This window comes from Vulpes vulpes, chromosome 12 (genome assembly GCF_048418805.1).
Source record: "Vulpes vulpes isolate BD-2025 chromosome 12, VulVul3, whole genome shotgun sequence".
Classification (NCBI taxonomy): domain Eukaryota; kingdom Metazoa; phylum Chordata; class Mammalia; order Carnivora; family Canidae; genus Vulpes; species Vulpes vulpes.
In genome coordinates, this window is record NC_132791.1 from 8,729,238 (window position 1) to 8,750,716 (window position 21,479).

General features: G+C 39.5%; 1 protein-coding gene across 5 annotated transcripts in view; it reads left to right on the forward strand.

The window, feature by feature from the left end:
- The window catches only part of LPAR1 (lysophosphatidic acid receptor 1), a 131,739-nt gene that overhangs the window by 62,900 nt on the left and 47,360 nt on the right, over positions 1-21,479 (forward strand). For all 5 annotated transcript variants that reach the window (XM_072727707.1, XM_026002755.2, XM_026002752.2 and 2 more), the window contains one exon: positions 13,437-14,184. In XM_072727707.1, coding sequence (XP_072583808.1) covers positions 13,437-14,184 — 748 coding nt within the window. The remainder of the gene's footprint in view (positions 1-13,436; positions 14,185-21,479) is intronic.

The following is a 21,479-nucleotide window of genomic DNA, read 5'->3' on the forward strand; positions in this document are numbered from 1 at the left end:
TCTCCAGCTATTTTTCTTTGAACCTTCATTGCAGCTTTTCTGGAATAAACACTACGGTGGGGTGGTGCCCAGTGTGTTTCCCAGTGGGAAGAGAACATAATCACAGAGTCCAGGAGAATTCTGTCTTTTGAGAACCGTACCTTGCTATATATAAGAAGACCGTCATTTAAAAATCTGCCCTTCATCTGCTGCATGTGATGATGCTGCTATTTCATAATTGCATGGCATCCCTTAGGAACTGCCCCTCAGTTAAACTTAGCCCATTTCGTAAATGGCATTCCTAGGCAGGCGCAGGCTGGGAGAGAAGTGATAGTGGACTGTTGCCTGCTTCTTAGTGTTAGACAAGATGTTAATGAAAGGGTCATCGAGAAGATGAGATCTTGAAAGGCTGGGTTTGCAATAAAGTAACTTTCAAAGATTCAGACCCCCCTTGGGGAGCAAGAACCCTCCAGTCTTGCAGGAAGAGGGATAGAGATTTGATTGAACTAGATAGCTGCCTGATGTCAGAATATTTGCACTTAGTTGGAATGCCTACCAGTCAGCATGGGGAGGTTTGGGAGCCTTAGTGGAGGCCTGGAAAGAAGATCCATTCATCTGGATTCAGCTTTGAGCTTCAACTTTAAGGGCTTTGCACACTCCGGAACTCTATTTAGAATGACCCTAATTGTATTTGATCAGGTGACCAAAGAAATCTGGCAAAAACAGTGCAGGGGAGGACCCAGAAGAATCCCAGCCCTGTGGCTTGTGTTCTGGACTTATCTCTGACATTCTCGATTATATGTGCGTGACCAGTGGGAACTCAGGATTCAGCAGTCATGGTCAGGCAAAGATCCTGTTACCTCTGTGGGATACATCAAGGTGGAGGAGACTCAGCTACTCATCAACCCATTGTCTCATTTGGGATTAGCTTGAAAAACTAGGGCAGCACTGCACTTGCAGATGGGGATTCAATTCTGTGACAGCAGAACACAAAAAGGTGGAAGAAACAAGGTGGTATGATGGGGAATCTGTGAGGATGATAGTTGGAGCTAAACAGAGGATGATAGTTGGAGATTTTCAGATGATGTATCAGGAATATCTATTTATTCTTAGAAATTTTTTGCATATTTTCCTTAAAATTATTAAAAATAAAGTATTAAATGCTCCTTGTTGGTTGCACATTTTATTGCCTTTCTCAAAACTAGACACAGAAGAGCAAACTTTTTGTAAGAATGAAAGTATGTAAGTGTAGGTAGTGGAAAATAGCAAAGACTTAAATAGGTAAATAATTCTAGTTTTAAAAACTGAACACCTGAAACTAATATTATCAATTATATCTCAGTAATAAAAAAAGAAACGACTGTTAGGTGAAAGAATTATCCAGAAGAGCAATGTGTAAGTATATGAAAGGTATCAAGCATCTAAGAATAATAATAAAATAGGTGTAAGAGTTTTTTGAGATTATTTATCAAACTTTAGTAGATATTAGAGAAGACTTACATAGACATCGTGTCAGTGCGTTGTAAGATCCATTGATTTGATGTCAGTTCCCTGCAAACGCATTTTCTAGATTGAATGTGATCACAATAAAAATCCTAATTTTTTGGGGGGGAACCTCACAAGTTAGTTCTAACACTTATATAAAAAAATGAAAGGTCAAAAATAAATGATTTCATCTTAAAGAAGAACAAGGTAGGAAAAGCTGCTCTTCCAGATATCACAATTTATTATAAAGTTATACTGAATTAAAGCAGTAGGGAATTTGTGTAGGGACAGATAAAGCATCAGAAGAAATAGATACCAATCCACACCCATATCACTGTAAGAAGAACAAATTTAATTGGAATAAGATAAGAATGGAAACATTCTGCTGTTAGACTACAAAAAAAGGGGCTAATGGAAAAGAATTTTTCATTTTTTTCATGGATGAATGACTTCCTATTTTCATCTGTGAGTTCAAGAAACTTGTGTTTGGAAGGTGGTCATTGGTTTACGAAGGTCAAGCTCTCTGGGTTATTGAATTAAAGGTTTCAAGAGAACAGATGTTACAGAGACTGAGTAATAAGCACCCCATCCTTAAAAGTGGGTGACGTTTTTGTCTCCATTTTATAGATGAGGAAACTGAGGCCTTGAGAGGGGAGTGTTAAATAATTGGCATTTGAACTCAGATCTCACCACTTCTAAGGCCTCATAAGCTCAATGGCTGCTACTTATCTATGATGGCACCTTTCATACCCTCCCTTGTCTCCCAGAAAATAGGAAATTGCAAATGAAGTATCAGCCCATCCATACCCAGGGTTGTTGTTTTTAAGATTTTATTTTTTTATTTATTCATGAAAGACACACAGAGAGAGAGAGAGAGGCAGAGACACAGGCAGAGGGAGCAGCAGGCTCCCTGCAGGGAGCCCAATGCGGGACTTGATCCCGGGACTCCAGGATCATGCCCTGAGCCCAAGGCAGATGTCTAACTACTGAACCACCCAGGCAGGCGTCCCCCAGATTTTATTCTTTATTCATTTCTTGGGCCTGGTGAAGTCTAGCAATAGTGTTTGTTGCTACCCTTCCCCCTCCCTCCTTCCACTCCCTCTTTTATTGATAACACAACCCATTGGCCATGACTTGGACTCAATTAGCTGTGTGTGTGTGTGTGTTAATATGTCAAGCATACAGAAAAGTGTAGAGAGTGTTATAAAACAGTGAAATATCTATTACCCAGCTTTGTAAAATTTGACCATTTTGATGTAATCATTTCAAAATCATTGGGCCTTTAATAAATGAAACAAATAATTACAGGTAAAGCCGACATCCCTTGTAGTCTTGGCCAGTGTTGGACACCTCCCTCTTGGCTCAGGTTGTAAGTTGGTATTTGTCATGTCCCTGCATGTGTTGGTGGATATGTACACATACGTGGGAATATAGAAACAATATTTAGTATTTCTGCAAGTTTTTAACATTCCCGAGATTGGTGTACTGTGTCACACTGCACAAACTGCTTTAGCCATCAGCCCACAGAAGGCTCTCCATTGTTCCTTCTAACTGCTGTGCCTTCCTGTTTTTGTTGCAGTTTTCCCTTTCTCTACTTGGTGAATATCATCATGATGTTGCTTCTGACATTTCAGTGTCGTAGAAGAGTAGCAATGAAAAGTCTTGCTCATGCCTCCTTGGGCACATGTGTGAGTTTTTCTAGGGTTAGAATCTCTCCATCCCATGTATGGACGTGTCCGACTTTAGTGGTTTGGGCCAAACTGTTCTTCAAAGCAGTTGTACTCAATTCTCCTCCCACCAAACACCAAATGACCGTCCTCACAAACTCTTGATGTTTTCAGACGTGTTAATTTTTGCCAACCTGGTAGAGATAAGTTGTATCTGACTGCAGTTGATATTTAACTCTCTCCGATTCCTTCTAAGGATAATTATCTTTTCATGTGATTATTGGCCATTCAGGTTTCCTCTTCTGTGAATTACCCATCCTTATCTTTGCCTGTTGGATTGTTGGGCTTTTCCTTTTTTGACTCGTAGGAAGTTTTTTGCTTTTTTGCGTTTTGCTGTAAGCCTTTTTATGTGTGCATTGCCAAAACTTCTTTGAGTCTTCAGCTTTTCTTTTCACTAAGTTCTCTGCAGCATAAAAGTCTCAACTTTCTAATTAGTCATTGTTTTGGCCTTGTTTGGAAAAAAAGAAAATCTATGGGTTATAAATATATGCTATATTTTCTTCTAAAAGTTTTAGAGATTTATTTTTCACATGTCTTTATATTACCTAAAGTTGATTTCTGTGTATGTAGCATAGATAATCAATTTATTTTTTCATATAGACGAACAGTTAAGCCATTTTCCCCGTTGCTGGGTAAAGCATGTCTCTCACCATGTTTCTGGCTCTCTATTCCTTTGGGCCACTCGAGTATTTCCATGACAGTATCACAATGTCTTAACTACTATGATTTTAAAATAAAATGTGGCATTCTATAGGGCATCTGGTTCTTTGTTCTTCTAGTTATTCTGACTCATTTATACCTCCATATCAATGTTCAGGGAACCTGTCAAAACTCTATGAAGAACCCTTTGGGCTTTTTGATTTTATTGCAGTGAATTAATATATTAATATTGGGAATATTGGCATCTTAATATCTTTCTCTACCCCTAAAATATTTTCTCTGTCTGGGTTTTCTTGTAAGCTTTGACTATTTAGACTTAGGAACATTAGAGATTTTGTTCTTGTAAATGAATTGTTCTTAAAATAATGACCTAAAAATTTTTTTTTTTGGTATTTCTGTAGGAACACAGTTGATTCATGTGACTTGATATTTCATCGAGCAGACTTGCTAAACTCTATTCATACAGTCATCTTTGTATTTTCTATGTAACTGATTATCTCATTTGTGAAAAACAATACGTTTTTTCTTTTCCAATTCTTTTTGTTTTTTGTTTTTGTGTTTTTGTTTTTCTTACTGTTTGGCCATCACCACCAGTGCATGCCAAAAAATTGGCAATTTGTTTCATTTCTGTTTTAAAAGGGAATACTTCCATCAACAATGACACTTGCTGTCAATCTTTTATTAAGTTAAAGAAGCTCTCTTCAAAATCTAGTTTGCCAAATCAACGTGAAAGGACACTACAATTTGCCAAACAGTTTTCATGTCTGTTGAGATGATCATTGGCCTTTTTTCTTTCCTTGAATTTGTTTGTGTGGTGAGTTATATTAATAGATATTTAAGTGTTAGATCATCTTTGCATTCTGAACTAAACCCTATTTAGTCTTACTATATAAAATTATATTTGTAGATTCTATAAGTGTTCCGATATAATTATAATATGTAAATATATAAATGTATAATATATTATGGATATGTAATATATTCAGGAGCTCTTGTTTATATTCCTAAAAAAAATTGGCTATTAATTTCTTTTGTTCTTAATTTCCTTGTTTGTTCTTGTAATATAATTATGTTGCCTTCAAACAAAGATAACCAAATAAACTTTGAAAATATAAAACCGAAGGAGTAGGGGTGCCTACCTGGCTCATTTGGTTAAGCGTCCACCCCTTGGTTTCTGCTCAGGTCATGATCTTGGGGTCATGAGATCAAGCCCCGCATCTGATGCCATGCTCAGCACCGAGTCTGCTCGAGATTCTTTCTCTCCCTCTGTCTCTCCTGCCTGCAGGTACACATATTCTCTCTCCCTCTCAAGTTTCTGAAAAACAAAACAGTAATATCAAGTAATTTTAGGGAGGTTTGGAAACAAATGGAAGGTACAGTGCTGAAGATCAGTAGCATTTAAGAGGAGAGCGGAGACATTGGAGTGAAAGCTTGCATCAAGGAAAGAGAGTCACCTTGAGGCTTCACGTCAAGTATGCATGTTAAATCTCACATTCTGGTAATCTTTGATATCCCTGGGGCTGCTCCTGCTGCCAACTGTTCTGCTGGTTCTCACCTGCGGTATTCGGTGTGCCCTTGTTCTTTCAGGCAGTGAGTTTGTGTTTGGTTGGGGCTGCACAGAGGTCCAGCTCTCTGGAGAGGTCTGCTGCTCCTTAGTGCTAGGCAACGTGGAGCAGGAAATGGATGCAGATATCACACGCTCAGGACCATGGTTTGTGGTCATTCCCCTTCTGTGGCTTCACAGACTTGACAGGTAGTTGAACTTCAGATTGCAACTGTATATGATTTATAGGCTTGGGGTCATGACTCAGAAGGGAGACTTTTATCTGTTTCCTAGCCTGGAGCCTAAGCTGAGACAGACTTCCTTGTTTTCCCCAGGGCAACTGGATAGATTTTTTTTTTCTCTTGGTCTCCTCTTTTACTAATAAGGAGATCTTTAAGACTTCTAGCTTAGTGATTGTTCTCAGCTCTAGCCCACTGCCCCCATCAAGGCTCAGAGCTCCTCTTCTTCCCAGTAATATTTAATGCCCTGTCTCCATAATCTAACAGTGTGCCTCCAGGGCAGCCCATTGCCTTGGCTTGGGGTTCCCTTATAACTCAAGAATGCATTAAGAAGAGGATTACATTTTCTCATAACCTCTTCATCCGTTTAGTGACTTTTTTCTTTTTCATTCCTTCCTCTTAGGACCAACTCAAAATTTTCTCTTTGGAAATTTGATAAGTATAACGTTGCCCAGTTTATCTCTGCTCCTTGCCAGGGGCTGTAGCAGCTACAAAGTATTTTCACGGGTGTGCAATTTGCTTTTCATAGTTTCTCTTTACGTGTGTCTACATCCTATTCACAAACATTGTTACTGTATAAGAAGTAGCATCTTGTGTACCTTTTCAGGTGAACTTTCGAAAATATTGTAGTTGCCTATTCTCCACATATGGTTAGATGTCTAGTTTTTAGGGGCACCTTGGTGGCTCAGTTGGTTAAGCATCTGTCTCTTGATTTTGGCTCAGGTCATGATCTTAGGGTCGGGAGATGGAGCTCTGCATCAGGCTCTGCTCTGAGCATGGAACCTGTTGAAGATTCTTTCTCTGTCACTCTCTGTCCCTTCCTCCCTCCCTCTCTGTCCCTTCCCCTCTCCCCCGAAAAAGAATACTAGCTTTCAAACATTTGTAGTTTCTATCAGCATTGTGACCCATTTTCTAGTTCTAGCAGAAGATCATTTCAGTTTTTTTGTTTCTCATTTAAGGCTCTAAATGGGATAAGAACTATTTTTTTCTCAATAGAGACTTGTGGCATTGAATTCTGTTTTTTTTTTTTTTTTTTCGGGGGGGAAGGGGGAAGAAATGTGGAGAAGGTCTGATTATTTAAGTTGAGGAGCTTGATTTGCAGGGGCCTTAGCATTCATACCTTACCTCGCAAATAAGAAAATCACCATCCCGAGCAGTTAGGGGCCTTACCTGAAGACCAATTAGCTGTCCCCAGCACCAGAATCAGGAAGACGCATTCACTCCATTGTTGGACTTTAGCAGAAGTGGATGACTACACTTGATTTATATCATATTACTGGTCCTATATCCAGCAGAGAGTAAAATCTCTCTTTTAGAATGTCAGCTGCATACATATATTTTTTTTTAAATCTAGTTACTAAATCACAAAGCTTTAATTACCAGGCTGTGAGCTTTTGCCAAGTGTTCTCTTTTCCACCTGGCCAGTGAATTATATTATTGTCTTTCAGGAGATCAAAACTCACAGCAGGTAGACTGTGAGAGGATCTGCAGCAGGCACCAGGGGTATCATTTTGGGAGCCCTCCGAGATGTGGTGTAGTGCGATGCCCTCCCCTACCTGGCATTCCGTAAATTGTGAATGCACAAATAAATGAAGTGCATAGTGAAGATGAACACCGTATGTGCCTCTTTAGAGTTCAGGTTTGGTGGAATTGTTATGACTTCTCCCGAGATCACATGATGGGTGAGGTAAACTTCGCAGATTGGGAACATCTGCTCTGCAGAGCAGCCAAGAGGCCTCCTCCCTCCGCCCCATCATCCTGAGATGTAATTGGTGGATGTGAAAAGGGCATGCATGTGGACCTCTCTTTTTAGCATCGGGGACAATATTTTTGGAATAATTCTGTTTTATTTACATCTTTGTTCCTCGGGCAGTGCGGAATTCTGGAACTTCTTTTATTACAGAGAAATTTCAAAATACAGTGATTTGGATTTTAAGCATAACAAACCTCTAAAAAGTGTTGAATTTTGTCTGATTACATGTTTGTTTTCCCCAGATTTCTTATGATGAATATGATAATTATTCGATGAGGTGGTTTTTAAAAATTTTTGAGAAGTATTGTTATAACTGAAGTAATATGTCTTGATTCTTGAGTAATAAGAGAAAATGAACATTTGCATACTTCTCGTTTCAAGATCTTGTTGATAAGGTGATTTTAATTCCATTAAGTTATTTTTATAAGTATACTGTCAAGAATAATTTTTGATATTTGCTTTAAGTTTTAGAACCATATGAAGAGCAGTTACTTACATGTCTGTATTTTGGGGGTTTTGATGTTTGTTGCCACTGTTTTTGCTCTATTGTTTTGTTTTAAAGATTCTATTTATTCATGAGAGACACACACACACACACACACAGAGAGAGAGAGAGAGAGAGAGAGGCAGAGACACAGGCAGTGGGAGAAGCAGGCTCCATACAAGGAGCCTGATGCGGGATTGGATCCTGGGACCCCGGGATCATACCCTGAGCTGAAGGCAGATGCTCAACCACTGAGCCACCCAGGCGTCCCTTTAATGGAGATTTTGATTGCTTGTGTTCTGTCCTTTGGAATTCTATAGCGGGGGGTTGGTGATATCCTGTGTTGTCTCTCTTTCTCTAGATATTTGATTTGTTTGCTTTTTGTTTTTTTGTTTTGTTTTGTTTTTGTTTTAATACGTAAAGAATTTTTATCTTCACCCTTGAGATTCCAAAATCTAACCAAGCTATATACCTAAACTTTAGGTAAAATTAATATCTAACCAAGCTATATACCTAAAATTTAGGTAAAATTTTAATTTTAATTAACTCTGTTTTGTAATTTATATAAACGCAAGCCAGTAATCTGAGATCTTTCTTCTTAAGCAGTAACTTACGTTTCAAGCTATCTTGCTGAAGCTTTGTCCTAATCTTTCTTGGTTTCCTAGATGTTTCCATCTCTGTGCATCCTTTCCTTTTATCCTTCTCATCTCTGACCTCTTCTGAGTGCTGGGTGAATTTCTTCAGTATGTCTTAGACTTGCCATTTCAACTTTCTGGAATTTTTACACTTTATTTCATTGCTTAAATTGCTATGTTTAAGTCATAAGTTGTATTTTTATCTCTTTGGTGGGCACAAGAGTGGTTTTTCAAAGATGTTCATTACTTAACCTCTAGGACCTATGAATATGCTGCTCTACTGGGTAAGGTGTGAGTCAGTTAAGGATTTTGACGTGAAGAGATTATCCTGTGTTATCCAGGTGGGCTCAGGTATAATCACAAGTGTCCCTAAATGTGGAAATGGGGGCAGTAGGCAGGAAGGGTCAGTATTAGAATGGTGCAATATGAGGAAGACTTGATTGGCTATTGCCAGCTTTAAGGATGGAAGGGGCCCATGAACCAAGGAATGTGGACAGTCTCTGGAAATTGAAAAACACAAGAAAAATTCACCCTAGAACCTTCGGAAAGGAACACAGCTCTGCTAACACCTTGATTTTAGCTCAGTGAGAGACCCCTTGTGGACTTCTCACCTCCAGGACAAAAAAAATTAATAAACTTATGTTTAAGCTGTGTAGTAATTTGCTACAGTAGCATTAGGAAACTATTACAATATCCATGTAGCTTTTACTGGCTATTTTTTGTTTGCTTGTTTATAATGGCTTTTTCTATTTTCACTGCTAGTACCCTAACAATGTACATTTGAAAATACAAATCAGAAATATCCTATAATTTAATCTTTTTCTTTTTACCTTATTCCCCTCTATCCCCCCCCCCCCCCCCCATAAATCTGCTCAAGGGGAGGTGTTTTCCTGTTCTTCAGAATGGTCCTCTCCTTTTGAGGTTGCATGTTTGTCTTACTGTATTCGATTTTTTTTTCTGTTGCTGTATCCTTATAGGCAAGACTGTCTGAATATGTTATAGTCCATCAGAGTTGAGTTAGAGTCTCCCAGAGCTTGATTGGGGTTTCTGCCTAAGGCCCTTGGGGCCTGAAGAAGTGAGGAAAGGGTAGTTGGCAGCTCTGCCTGGGTCTCCTTCACTTATATTCCAGGCCTGCTGCTTTTAGCAGATAAAAAAGAGGAGATTTTATTCTTCTTTCAGTTCAGTCCTGTTAACGCTCAATCTAGTTGACATCCCTCTGACTTTTTCTGAGGCATATCCTACCCTTACTGTTTTCATTAGGGTCATATTTCGTGCTGTCTCAGTATTGCACTGGCAATTTTTATGAAGTATAACGTCCTTACCCAGAATTCTCTTAGTTTAGAATTTTAAATGAGATTAACCTTATGTACAATTTAGCTCAATTTTCTCATTTCACAGATGACAAAACTGGAGTTCAGACAATCATGTAAGTTAGGTCATTAAATGTGGCATGGTGTTTACTATTCAAATTTTTGAGAGATAAGAGATTGGCAGAGGGCTTGGACACTTGCCACTTGCTGATGAAATATATGGGATACCACCAGGGAATATCCATCAGTTTTCTTCTTCTTGGTATATTGGGGCTTCAAAAGACCATTTACCCTTTTATGTTTTCTTTTTTTTTTCCCCCTTTTATGTTTTCACCCATAACTGGTTAGTTTTCCTGTGTTGGTAAAAGTGAAGAAGCTGCACATGCCATCTCTTAACTTTGTTAGCAGTTGATGTTTGGAAGTTGGAATGCTGTGAAAAACTATGTGCTTGGTATTTGATTTAAAGATCTACTTGCTCAGAGAAAGTAAATGGCTATAAGGACTAAAAGAAGAGAGTTTTACATTTATAGGTAATACATTTTTTTGGTATACTGTATGTATATCCTTTGGAGAAAGGATACTTGTAAAGTCTAAACATTTCTGGAAATTAATTTATTAATGTAGCCAATATATAGTGAGCATCTAATCTAACCATTGGATGCTATACAACAATGAACAAGAAAGTCAGACTCTCTGTTCTCATAAGAAGTGTTAATTAAGCAATTATTATACAGTGTGCTAAGTGTTGTTGTGGGATAATTGTAGTAGAAAACACCTTGCTTAGACTTGAGAATGTCTATGAAACTGACTATAAAGAATAACCTTTCAACTGCATGAAGAATGAGAACAGGGGAGCCAGGTGAAAATCGAGGGAAGGTTGTTCTAGGCCAGTGGGACTCAAAGTGTGGTCTTTGGACCAGCAGCATCAGTGTCACGTGGATCCCCATTTTACATCTCCTGAACCAGAAGCTTTCAGGATGTGGCCAGAAATCTGTGTTTTAGAAACCCTTCAAGTGATCCTGGTAGAGGAAACCACTGTTCTGAGAACCAGAGATGAGGGAGAGCACAACACGTTGTGTAGGGCTGAAGCGGAGAGTTGGAAGTCATTAATAGTTTGAGGTGAGGCTGGAGGGCAGGTGAGGCCTGATAAGGTGGTTGAAGAGTATAGATTTTTATCTTAAGGGCACTTGTAAGCCATTGAAGCATTTTCAGTAGAATAGCTTGGTCAACTTTGTCTTTTGGAAAGATCACTGGAGAGAGGAGCTTGGTGCTGGGTAGAGAGAACACTTAGGAAACCACCATAGTAATAATGCTGGTGGCCACGAAGGTGGAATAAAGTAGACCAGTTGAGTATATGCTTAGCAGGGAGAGTATGGGAAAACCAGACCCCTTGTGCTCCAGAAGTCCTGAAGTTGAGGTTAGACATCATGAATTTAGCCTTGGTGTCAGTGTGGAATTGGTAACAAATTGCATTCATCCAAAACTGGTGTTATTCTAAGAAACTGTCATGGAAGTACAGTGGGACAAGTAGACGAAAAGAGGAAGGTGCCCTCTTCCTTATCTGAAGTTAAAAAATTCAAGTTCTGAAAACTGAAGATTTTTTCATATTTCACTTAGTGGCAAAACCAGTGCAGAATGAATTTATGAAATTTAGTGTATATATGAATATATTTTGCTAAAGAAAATAATGTGTATGGTTATAGAACAAGGCTCCAAATTTTGATGGAGATATTACATTTTCCAAGGATTATCTACTGTGTAACTGTCCTTAAGGCCAGAAAAAAATTGAATTCTGAAGGATCTGACCTCAGAATCTTCGAGAGAATGTGTTCCTGTATTAGAAAGAGGTTGAACCAAATACTATGAAATCTAAGCTATATAAGGAAAAAGGGGAAGATGGGGAGAGCACTCCAGTGGGGGAAAAGTAGGATGCTTAAGGAAGTAGGTGATTTCAAAGAACTTATGTACTGGGGATCAAATGAGAAAATTGGAGAAATGGGAAGTGTGGTGAGTAATTAAAATGTCTCACTTATTTCCAAGGATGACAGTTCTGAGTGGTTACGAAGTTCAGGGTGTGACCATGGGAGCGGGCAGCTGAATTGTAATGGAATAGAAGGTCATTAGAAATGAGGTCAAGAAATTGAGAGGCAAGAAAATTAGATGACTGGCAAGGTTTGGGGTGGAATGGGATGCAACAACCCAGGTTCTCAGATCTCCAAAGAATGAGACTTTTTGGAAGGTACGAAAGATACCAAGATATGTAAGACAAGGTCTTCACTCTTTTCTTGGGCCATGATCACCTTAAGGAACAGCTGATAAATAATGATGCTCATGGTAAGTGTAATGATAGAAACATAATCTAAAAACTCTTAGAGTCTAAATGAGGAGAGACTAGATGTCTGGACAAGTCAGAAGACTAACCATTTAATAAACATTTCACACTGTTTGGGAAGGTTCAGTGTTTGATAAACATTTACATACAACCTGTGGATATTCAATAGAACATTTGATCAAAAATAGTGATTAAAACTCAGATTTGCTAAGTCATCGATTTAAACATACAAGATAAAAAGAAAAAGGATCTGAGCAGTCTTAAATTTCTGACTTAGGAGTCTCTCAGACACACTCAGGGCTTTGGGAAAAGTGATTTTATTCTCTTTGATGTGAAATTTTCTCATTTCTTCTATATATTTTTATTTCCTCATTTTATTTTAAAGAGTTTTATTGAGCACCTATATTCTGTTGTAAACTTGCTCAGTCCTTTTTGGACTCAAGTGAGTATAATTAATAAATGAGTATATCCTAATTAATGCCGAAAAATAAGAAAACACATAATAAAACATTATCACTTCACATTATAGCAAAACTTGAAGTACACTTCACTTTTTTGGTAGAGCAGTGCCAAAGTGTCAACTGCTCTTCGGAGGTTACATTAGGTAACGTATTTCTTATGTCCTCCAAAGAGAAAAAAAGTTCTCAAACGTCATAGATGGGTTAACAAATGCTATTCTGGGGATAAGGAGTCATGGGGGTAGACAGTGCTGACCACAGGAATGTCGAACAGCAAATGCTGGCTTTGGGCAAAGAAGCTTTGATGCATAGTGACCTCTTTGAAATGTTGGTACTGATGGTCCTTGTGGGGATTTGCACTACAAACTGTCACAGATCGAACATACTATGTGAGAACAGAAATGCAGAATAATGGAGCAATAACACCCCATCCATAAACCAACTATGTTTACGGATTCCCTAAATAACAGGTCAAAATAGGTATCACTATGGTAAATATTCCAATTGCAATTCTCTGCAAAATTTTCATCTGTCTCATGTATTTTAAGCAAGATTTCTGGGCCATGTGGCTTTTCTAGTAGACCTCAGTGACATGCAACCACCAAGCACAGACCTTGTCATTTGTTTAACTCCAACTGTCTTTAATCTTGAGGACAGTAATACAGTGTAAAGCCTTGGGGTTTCAACATAATAATAGAATGTTATGCAGGATCAGATTTTCAGATTCTTTGCTTTTTTTTTTTTTGCCACATTTACCATACTATAGGTCTTTAAATTTGGATCTGTGGGTTTCTTTTCTTTCTTTTTCATCTTTCTTCCTTTCTCTTTTAGTTCACAGCCATGAATGAACCACAGTGCTTCTACAATGAGTCCATTGCCTTCTTTTATAACCGGAGTGGAAAGTATCTTGCCACAGAATGGAACACAGTGAGCAAGCTGGTGATGGGACTTGGAATCACTGTCTGTATCTTCATCATGTTGGCCAACCTACTGGTCATGGTAGCAATCTATGTCAACCGCCGCTTCCATTTCCCTATTTATTACTTAATGGCTAATCTGGCTGCTGCAGACTTCTTTGCTGGGTTGGCTTACTTCTACCTAATGTTCAACACAGGACCCAACACTCGGAGGCTGACTGTCAGCACGTGGCTCCTCCGCCAGGGCCTCATTGACACCAGCTTGACGGCATCTGTGGCCAACTTACTGGCTATTGCAATCGAGAGGCACATTACAGTTTTCCGCATGCAGCTCCACACACGGATGAGCAACCGGCGGGTGGTGGTGGTGATTGTGGTCATCTGGACTATGGCCATCGTTATGGGTGCTATACCCAGTGTGGGCTGGAACTGCATCTGTGATATCGAAAATTGTTCCAACATGGCACCCCTCTACAGTGACTCTTACTTAGTCTTCTGGGCCATTTTCAACTTGGTGACCTTTGTCGTAATGGTGGTTCTCTATGCTCATATTTTTGGCTATGTTCGCCAGAGGACTATGAGGATGTCTCGGCATAGTTCTGGACCCCGGCGGAATCGGGATACCATGATGAGTCTTCTGAAGACTGTGGTCATTGTGCTTGGTAAGTTTTGTCTTGACTGTTAACTTACTTTATGGGTTATCAGTGTCTTCATATAAACCATATTCATTTATGATAGTGGTAGACAACCGATGAATATGCAGAAATTCAAGGGCATGAGGCACTTCATAACAAATGTCTGTGAAGAAGTCAGCATGCAAGTCTTCCTACCATCATAGATTGGTTTTGGAGAAATGTCTCAGTGATGTACTATAAAGGATGATGATGTGAAAGAGGTCATTAATGAATTTAGCTATCAAGTATCGAAAATACCAGCTTTCAAAAGGTTTCCTTACAGCCCAAATTGTGTTACTTTTGCCTTATAAATCTTCATTACAGATTTTCAGATAGTAAGTGCTTTTATATAATATGAATGTTTTCATCTATAGTTATTTTTATGAGACTGTTTCTAAATAAGTTATCTTTCACATTCTGTAGTTGTTACTACATACATGGAGGTAATAGTACCCCCATGGTATATAAAACCATGGTATAGTACCATGGTTTTATATAGATTTGCTGTGCAAAATGGATTGGAATTAATAGCATTCTATGAATATCTTTATGGAAACTTATATTTTCATTAATTTTATGTTTTTTAGTGGTGGAAATTCATATTTTAAGGTGAAGAGCAAGATTTTATTTTATATACACTCAGATAACTTTTGCCTTTGTTATTTTTCTTAGAGGTGAACCCATGGTAATAATCAGGGGAAGATATTTATTCATTTATGTACCCAGAAAATAGTTCTGAGCATCTAATACATTCCAGGCCTTCTGCTGACTCCTGGTGAGGTACCCAAGAAGAGGACAGGCACAGAACATTTCTTTTTGAGCTTAGAGTTCCTGTTTAAAAGTTCACCCAGGGTGGGTACCTGGATAGTGTAGTTGGTTAAACATCTGACTCTTGGTTTCAGCTTGGGTGTGATTTTTGGGGGCATTAGATTGAGCCCTGTGTTGGGTTCCATGCTTAGTGTGGAGTCTGCTTGGGACTCTCTCTGTCCCTCCCCCCACCCCATTCCACCACCCCCGCGCACTCATGGTCTCTCTCACTCTCTCTTTGTATCCCAAATTATAAATAATCTTTAAAAAAAATAAAAGTTCACCCAGTGAAAATTTGTTAAAATAATTACTGTATTTAATTACATTTTCTCCGTAGACTACATTCAGGCTAGGGTTTGATCACAATTTAAAAATATTTTTAAAAATCTTTAGCATTTCATCTTTTTCCCAGGGAAATTCAGTGGAAAGTTCCTCTAATGTTCCTTGCATCAGTTTGTAGAGTAGTGTTGAATGAATGTAACCTGGATTGTGTGGTTCCTCAGAAACTCTGGGACTTAGATTAATCTGAGTCACTGGAAAGAGAGCCCTAATTATGGCTAAATAAGCTAACATTCTGGTTGATACATCAGTCTCATCCATTTTGGCTAGATTGAATGCATCAAAGAGATCATACCTGAGTACCCTGCTTGTGACCCTGTGGTAGGCCTGTAAGAGTAAAAACAAAACCTTGAAATTGCTGCACAACGGAAGCCCTGTCTTACTTTACCATGAATGTTATGTTTGTGTGAAATTAAATAACGTGAGTTATTTTACTTCTGCATTGACTGAAATATTCGCTTATTTAGTGATGTTCTGAATGTTGGTTAAAACTTGTCTTATGGTTGCACCTTCTATTATTATCTCAAGTGCTGCTTACAGTTCATAGAAACACCAGTAAAGAATGACTGCGGACCTTGGACTATGAACCTAACAAGTTCTTGTTTTAATTTTGCCCTTTGTATAAAGCCTAGCACATTCTGGTATGTAATAAGCTTTAGTAATCTTTATAAAATTAACTTTTGTGCCTCATTGGATTATTTTACAGGTTAAATGAAAATTATTTTGAGGGTTTATGGGGCAACAGTTTCAGGGTAGATCTGCCCTTCAGAGCCCCTTCCACCCCACCATGCCAACCCCAAATGTGAAAATAACAGAAATAATGTTGCCCTCTGAGGTTTAAACTAGTAGCCTCTGTAAAGATTGTATATGTGTAACCATCTCTGGAATAAGTAACATTATTTCTCTATGTGTGTGATGGAAGAAATTTTAGAACATGGAAAACTGCAATCAGAATAATAGATGAAGAAATTTAGTGAAGCAAGATATGTGTGTGTGTGTGTGTGTGTGTCTGTGTGTGTGTGTGCGCGCGCGCATGGGCAATTGGAATAGGGGAAGGAGAAATAAAATAAATGGATTGTAGCCTTTTTTAGAAAAGCAGCAAGAATGGGAGAATGGGTGAGGTGAGGGCATGGGTGGTTGGAAAGCTTAGAATAGGGAATTCACAATCCTGAATGGCTCAGTGTTTGTAAAGACGATGCCTGATACCATCCATGTATTCCTCTGCTGGAATCTTGGGTAGTCATAACTATTGCATGAAAGCCGTGGCTTGGTCTTAGAGAAGCAAATGCAGTCTACTTGAAGCTCTTCTTGCTGTAAATTAGTTTATTGACAGTCAAGTTTTGTGGGTGCACATCTGGTTTTTAACATTGGCCTTTTTTGCCAGACTTTGTGGAGGCAGGCAGGGGCTGTAGCGACTTGTTGTCTGTTTGGTCCACATTACCTGTCCTGGTATCTGGCACAAAGTAGGTGCTAATTGAGTAACTGTTGAGTGAATGAGTGATACCAAACCAAGCCATTGAGCCTTCAAAACTGGGGAGCAGAGAGAGCCACAGTGAATTCACTAAGTTAATGCCACTGTGTTGAGCTCTGCGGCAGAAGCCACACCTACCTACACTCCTGTCATGTTATGGGCCTTCTGATCAAATACAACAGTTTTGGGAAATGCCTCAATAATATGTTTGTTTTACTTTCATTTACTGTGGGGGTGATTAAGGTTTAATTAATTTTGTTAAAAACCTCCAGTTTCCATTTTGCCATGTCAGAATGACCTCTGTGCTTCAGACCTGTTCAGTTCCCATGATCAGCAAACGATGTGCTGGTCAACAAGTCAGACTCCTAGGAGCCAACGTAAAGACATCTTTGAGATTTCTCATGGCAATACCCATAGCCATTTCTCAGCACAAGGTTGTCTATAAGCTACTTTTGAGTTGAGTCCTGGATCTTAATATTTTTATTTGTCAAATACTTCTATGGCACTAATCATGTCCCCAGCACTACTCTACCTGAAAAATCAGTATTTGTAAATACTATTACCAATACCCTACGGAGTAGGTATCTACTCATTACCTAGTAATGGTACCTAATTATCAATTTATCTTCGTTTTCCAGAGGTGAAACCTGAGGAACAGAGAGATTAGGTAACTTGCCCAAGGTCACACAGCTAGTTAAGGACAGGAGCTAGAAAATACATTTCAGGCCCTCTGGTTCCAGAGCCCATGTGTTTTGGTGGTTTTCTGGGGTTGTTTTTGTTTTGTTCTGTTACCTCCGGTGCAATCCTGCCTCTCCATAATAAAAACAACTACCAGCATAAACTGTATTTTGTTAAAAAGTTCCAACAGCTCTGGTATTTAATTGAAACATTGTGATCCCATTTGTTGCCGCTGATACAGCCTAGCTGCCTGTGCCTTGTTTCCTGTGATGAAGAAATCTCCAAGGGAACATTCTTTTCCTCCTTTTCCTTCATTTCACTAGCCCCTTTCCACTGCTCGGTGTTGGGAGTACCAGTCACCGAGCGCTTCTGATTGAGGGAGTGCTTTGCTTAAGGTGTAGTTAACTTAAGAGTAGAGGTTCCAACAAGAAGCCCTGTCATCCTTCCCTGGGCTTGAGCTCTCCTTACTTGACATTTTTGCCAAGAATTCCTTTTGAGTGCGTCCCATAGTTGAATCAGTGGCGGTCAAGAAGTTCTTCCTTATTTGACCACAGTCTATCTTGAGTTTTAAGTCTACGCCTTTCATGCTGTATGCCTCGTGTTGACACTTGTGTTGGGGACAATTAGAAAAGCAAAGTGAATAATATTTACTGTGTGGAGGCTTTTGCCTCTTAGTCCTGGGAGAGAGTAAGGGACAGAAAGCAAAATAAATCCAGATGGGGCTTATCTCTTTGGGGAACAAGGAGGAGTCATGGTTTTTCTAATTCCATTTGCTCTGGTTGGAAGTGATCACCGCTGAAGCCAAATTACTACTTATTACCTGTGTCCCCTGTGCCAGGGTCAATACTTGACGCCACTCTTCATGCACCGTATTACACCAAGGAAAGTTGTGTTTCCCCTGTTTTATACTGAGAGAACAGGGTTAAGATGGGGCAAGGAACTTGTTCAAGATAACTCATTTTATAAGTGGCAGAGGTGGAACTGAGCTGCAAGGCGGCTGCAGACCATGACCTACCATCATAGGACGCTGGCTCTCCACATACCATACAAGAAACTATTACTGGTGATAATAATAGTGATGGTGGCCAGATGAGTAGAAGCCCATTGTTTTTCACTCCGATGGAAGATAATTCAGCTAATATCCCATTAGCAAATCTTTATATACTTCTCAATTTAGTTCAACAAACACATCAAATACTTATATGGCACTAATGATATGCTAAGGGATAAAAAGACAAAGATGGTAAACTCCATCTTTACAGAGCTCAGGGTGTTGTAGAGGAGATAAAGAGCTATGGAAACAGTTGGGTCCATGTGCCAGGAGAGATATGGGCAGAGTGATCCTAGGTGGAGGGCAGGGAGGCCTCCCAGAGAAGGCAATACAGAGCTGATGTCTTGATACATGTGGAGGAGCTCGCCATTCTGCAGGATGGGGGTGGAGAAGCTAAGCAATAGCAGAGCAATGTGCCTCACCTTTGGGGAACTGGAATAGGCAGGTGTGATTAGCATATGGTGGCAATGCTGGAGAGTTTTGACTGGAGGGTCAAAGCCTTCCTAATATACCAAGGCACTTAGGCTTCTGCCTGTAGGTGATCAAAGGTGGTGAGGGATTCCCCCCAGATAAAGAACACCAACTCCTTATAGGAGTTACCCTATAATTTATCATTCAAAATAAGATGCTTTGGTAGTGAAAACAGGCACTGGTTGCTTGGGACACAGGAGCAACAGACAGCACCCAAGTCTGGTCAATGCAGGCTGTGTGGTCATCTACTTCTAGATTCTGCTTTTTGTTGGTTTGTTTATATTCTTTTAACATTTTCTTTTGGCTTTCTAAAAGCACATTTCAACATGGGATTTGATCCATTATATAGATGATAATTTCTTTTTTTGTTTTTGTTTTGTTTTAAAGCAAGGGTCTGTCCAGGTTTAGAATTTTAGAGCCAAAAGAGTCCTTGTACATGACAACTAGGACCAAAAAAATTACACCATTCAACATTCTCCTTACAAAGAAAGAGACTGAAACTCCCACACTCATTGAGAAATTTAGATCTGAGTTATCTGGTGGCCCAAGCCAAGGCCATCAGAGTCATCTGGTGGCCCAAGTCGCGTTTGCTGACTTCCAGAAAGAGTCTGTTCTTCCTGTATATGTCTCTATCCTGTTCATTCTCATCCACAATTTCCACCATTTTCTTCCTTTTGAACATCAGCATGTATTTATGTGGTTATCCTGGATAGGTGTAAACATTGTGGCTGTAAAGGTACCTGGCACCCACAGAAGGGGTCATCTTGAATTTGGCCTCAACTATAACCACCTGGTAACCTCTGTCATGAACTTTGACAAAAGTCATTGGAAATTGAATTACTTGCACAGTATGTAGTGTTTTTTTTTCATAGTATATAATTTTTACACATATTAGCATCCTGTCAGCTTTCTTATCAGCAATTGTATTAATTTCTCATTTGTCTTCATGTTTTTATCAAGTTAATTTTACCCATAGGGTGAGTGAGTGTGTGTGTGTGTGTGTGTGTGTGTGTGTGTTTTCAATTAATATTCATCAAGGTAAATGCCTCTGGGATCTATTCTGACTCAGCCATTAACCATCTGGGTGATTCTAGGCAAGTTACTTTCTCTATGCATTCATTTCTCTGTACTTTCATCTGTAGGAGGAAGTTGGCTAATATGATTTCCAAGATTATAGTTCTGCTGATTACTCTGTATAAATAAAATGATAAGGACATAACCATTGTGGGTCAACCATGTAGAATTTTCTAGTAGAAAACACAGAAATAGAAATGGAATAATAGCAAGGGCTTATGAGCTCTCTCCATATCAGCTTTTTTAAAGACTAGCTTTAGATATATATTCCCCACTAAAGGGAGTGGCACATTTATAGAAGATAATCTCAAATAAATTGTTTTGTTTTATTTTCCCATAGAGAGCTCAGTGACAGGAAGAGAAGGCTTCCCCACTGTTGGAAAAAAAAGGAGTGGATACAAGAGGCTCTTATTCCCTGGCCACTGGTGACCAGCTGCACATCCTGTTGCTCTGTGGAGGAACCAGAGCCACCCTAAGTCTCCTAAGGTCCCTGTGGCATCCCTGTTAAGACCTCTTTGAGGTGGAACCTAAGAGAATATTCATGAGAGCCCTGATTGTCTGGCCAGCCATGAGGTTGGCTTGGCACCATGGGTGTGGTCAAGAGAGACACTCGACAGGAACCCCACAGTGCTGCCCAGACTCCGAATCCGGGGCCCTGGTCGAAAGCAAAAACAACTTTCAAATACCAGTTCTTTATGCCCTTTTGTTGCCCAGCTTCATTCAAATATTTTTACTCAGAAGAGACTTTTAAACAGAAACAAACAAACAAAAAAACACACAAAAATACCGCATTAACCTCACAGAGTTTCTTGTGAGGTGTGAACAGAACAGTCAGAACATGAAGCTTTTTCTTATTTTAGGTCTGCTTCAGACTATATTCCTGACACTCCTGTCGGACCCCATGTGAATGCTGCACAGACATTTGTCCTTATCATTGAAGGTCCTAAAAGATCGCAAAGATTCCTTGAATGGTGTGTGGTGACCACTGGGAATCACTGTTGCTTAGGGCCTGAGAGCTTAGATTTGGAATGCAATAGACCAGAGTTTAGAATTCAAGTTCTGACTCCACTCTCACTGCTTTCATAACTATGGGTGGATGATTTAATCTCTCTGAGCCTCAGTTTCAGAATTTTTTTTTAAAGATTCTGTTTATTTATGAGAGACACAGAGGCAGAGACACAGGCAGAGGGAGAAGCAGGCTCCTTGAGGGGAGCCCGATGCGGGACTCGATCCCAGGACCCCTGGGATCATGCCCTGAGCCCAAGGCAGATGCTCAACCACTGAGCCACCCAGGGGCTCCTCAGTTTCAGAGTTAATAGGATGTTAAGATCTTTCTCGAATGATCAGCAGCACTTGCTGAGCTGACTCAGGTGAAGCAAAGGTATCACAGGG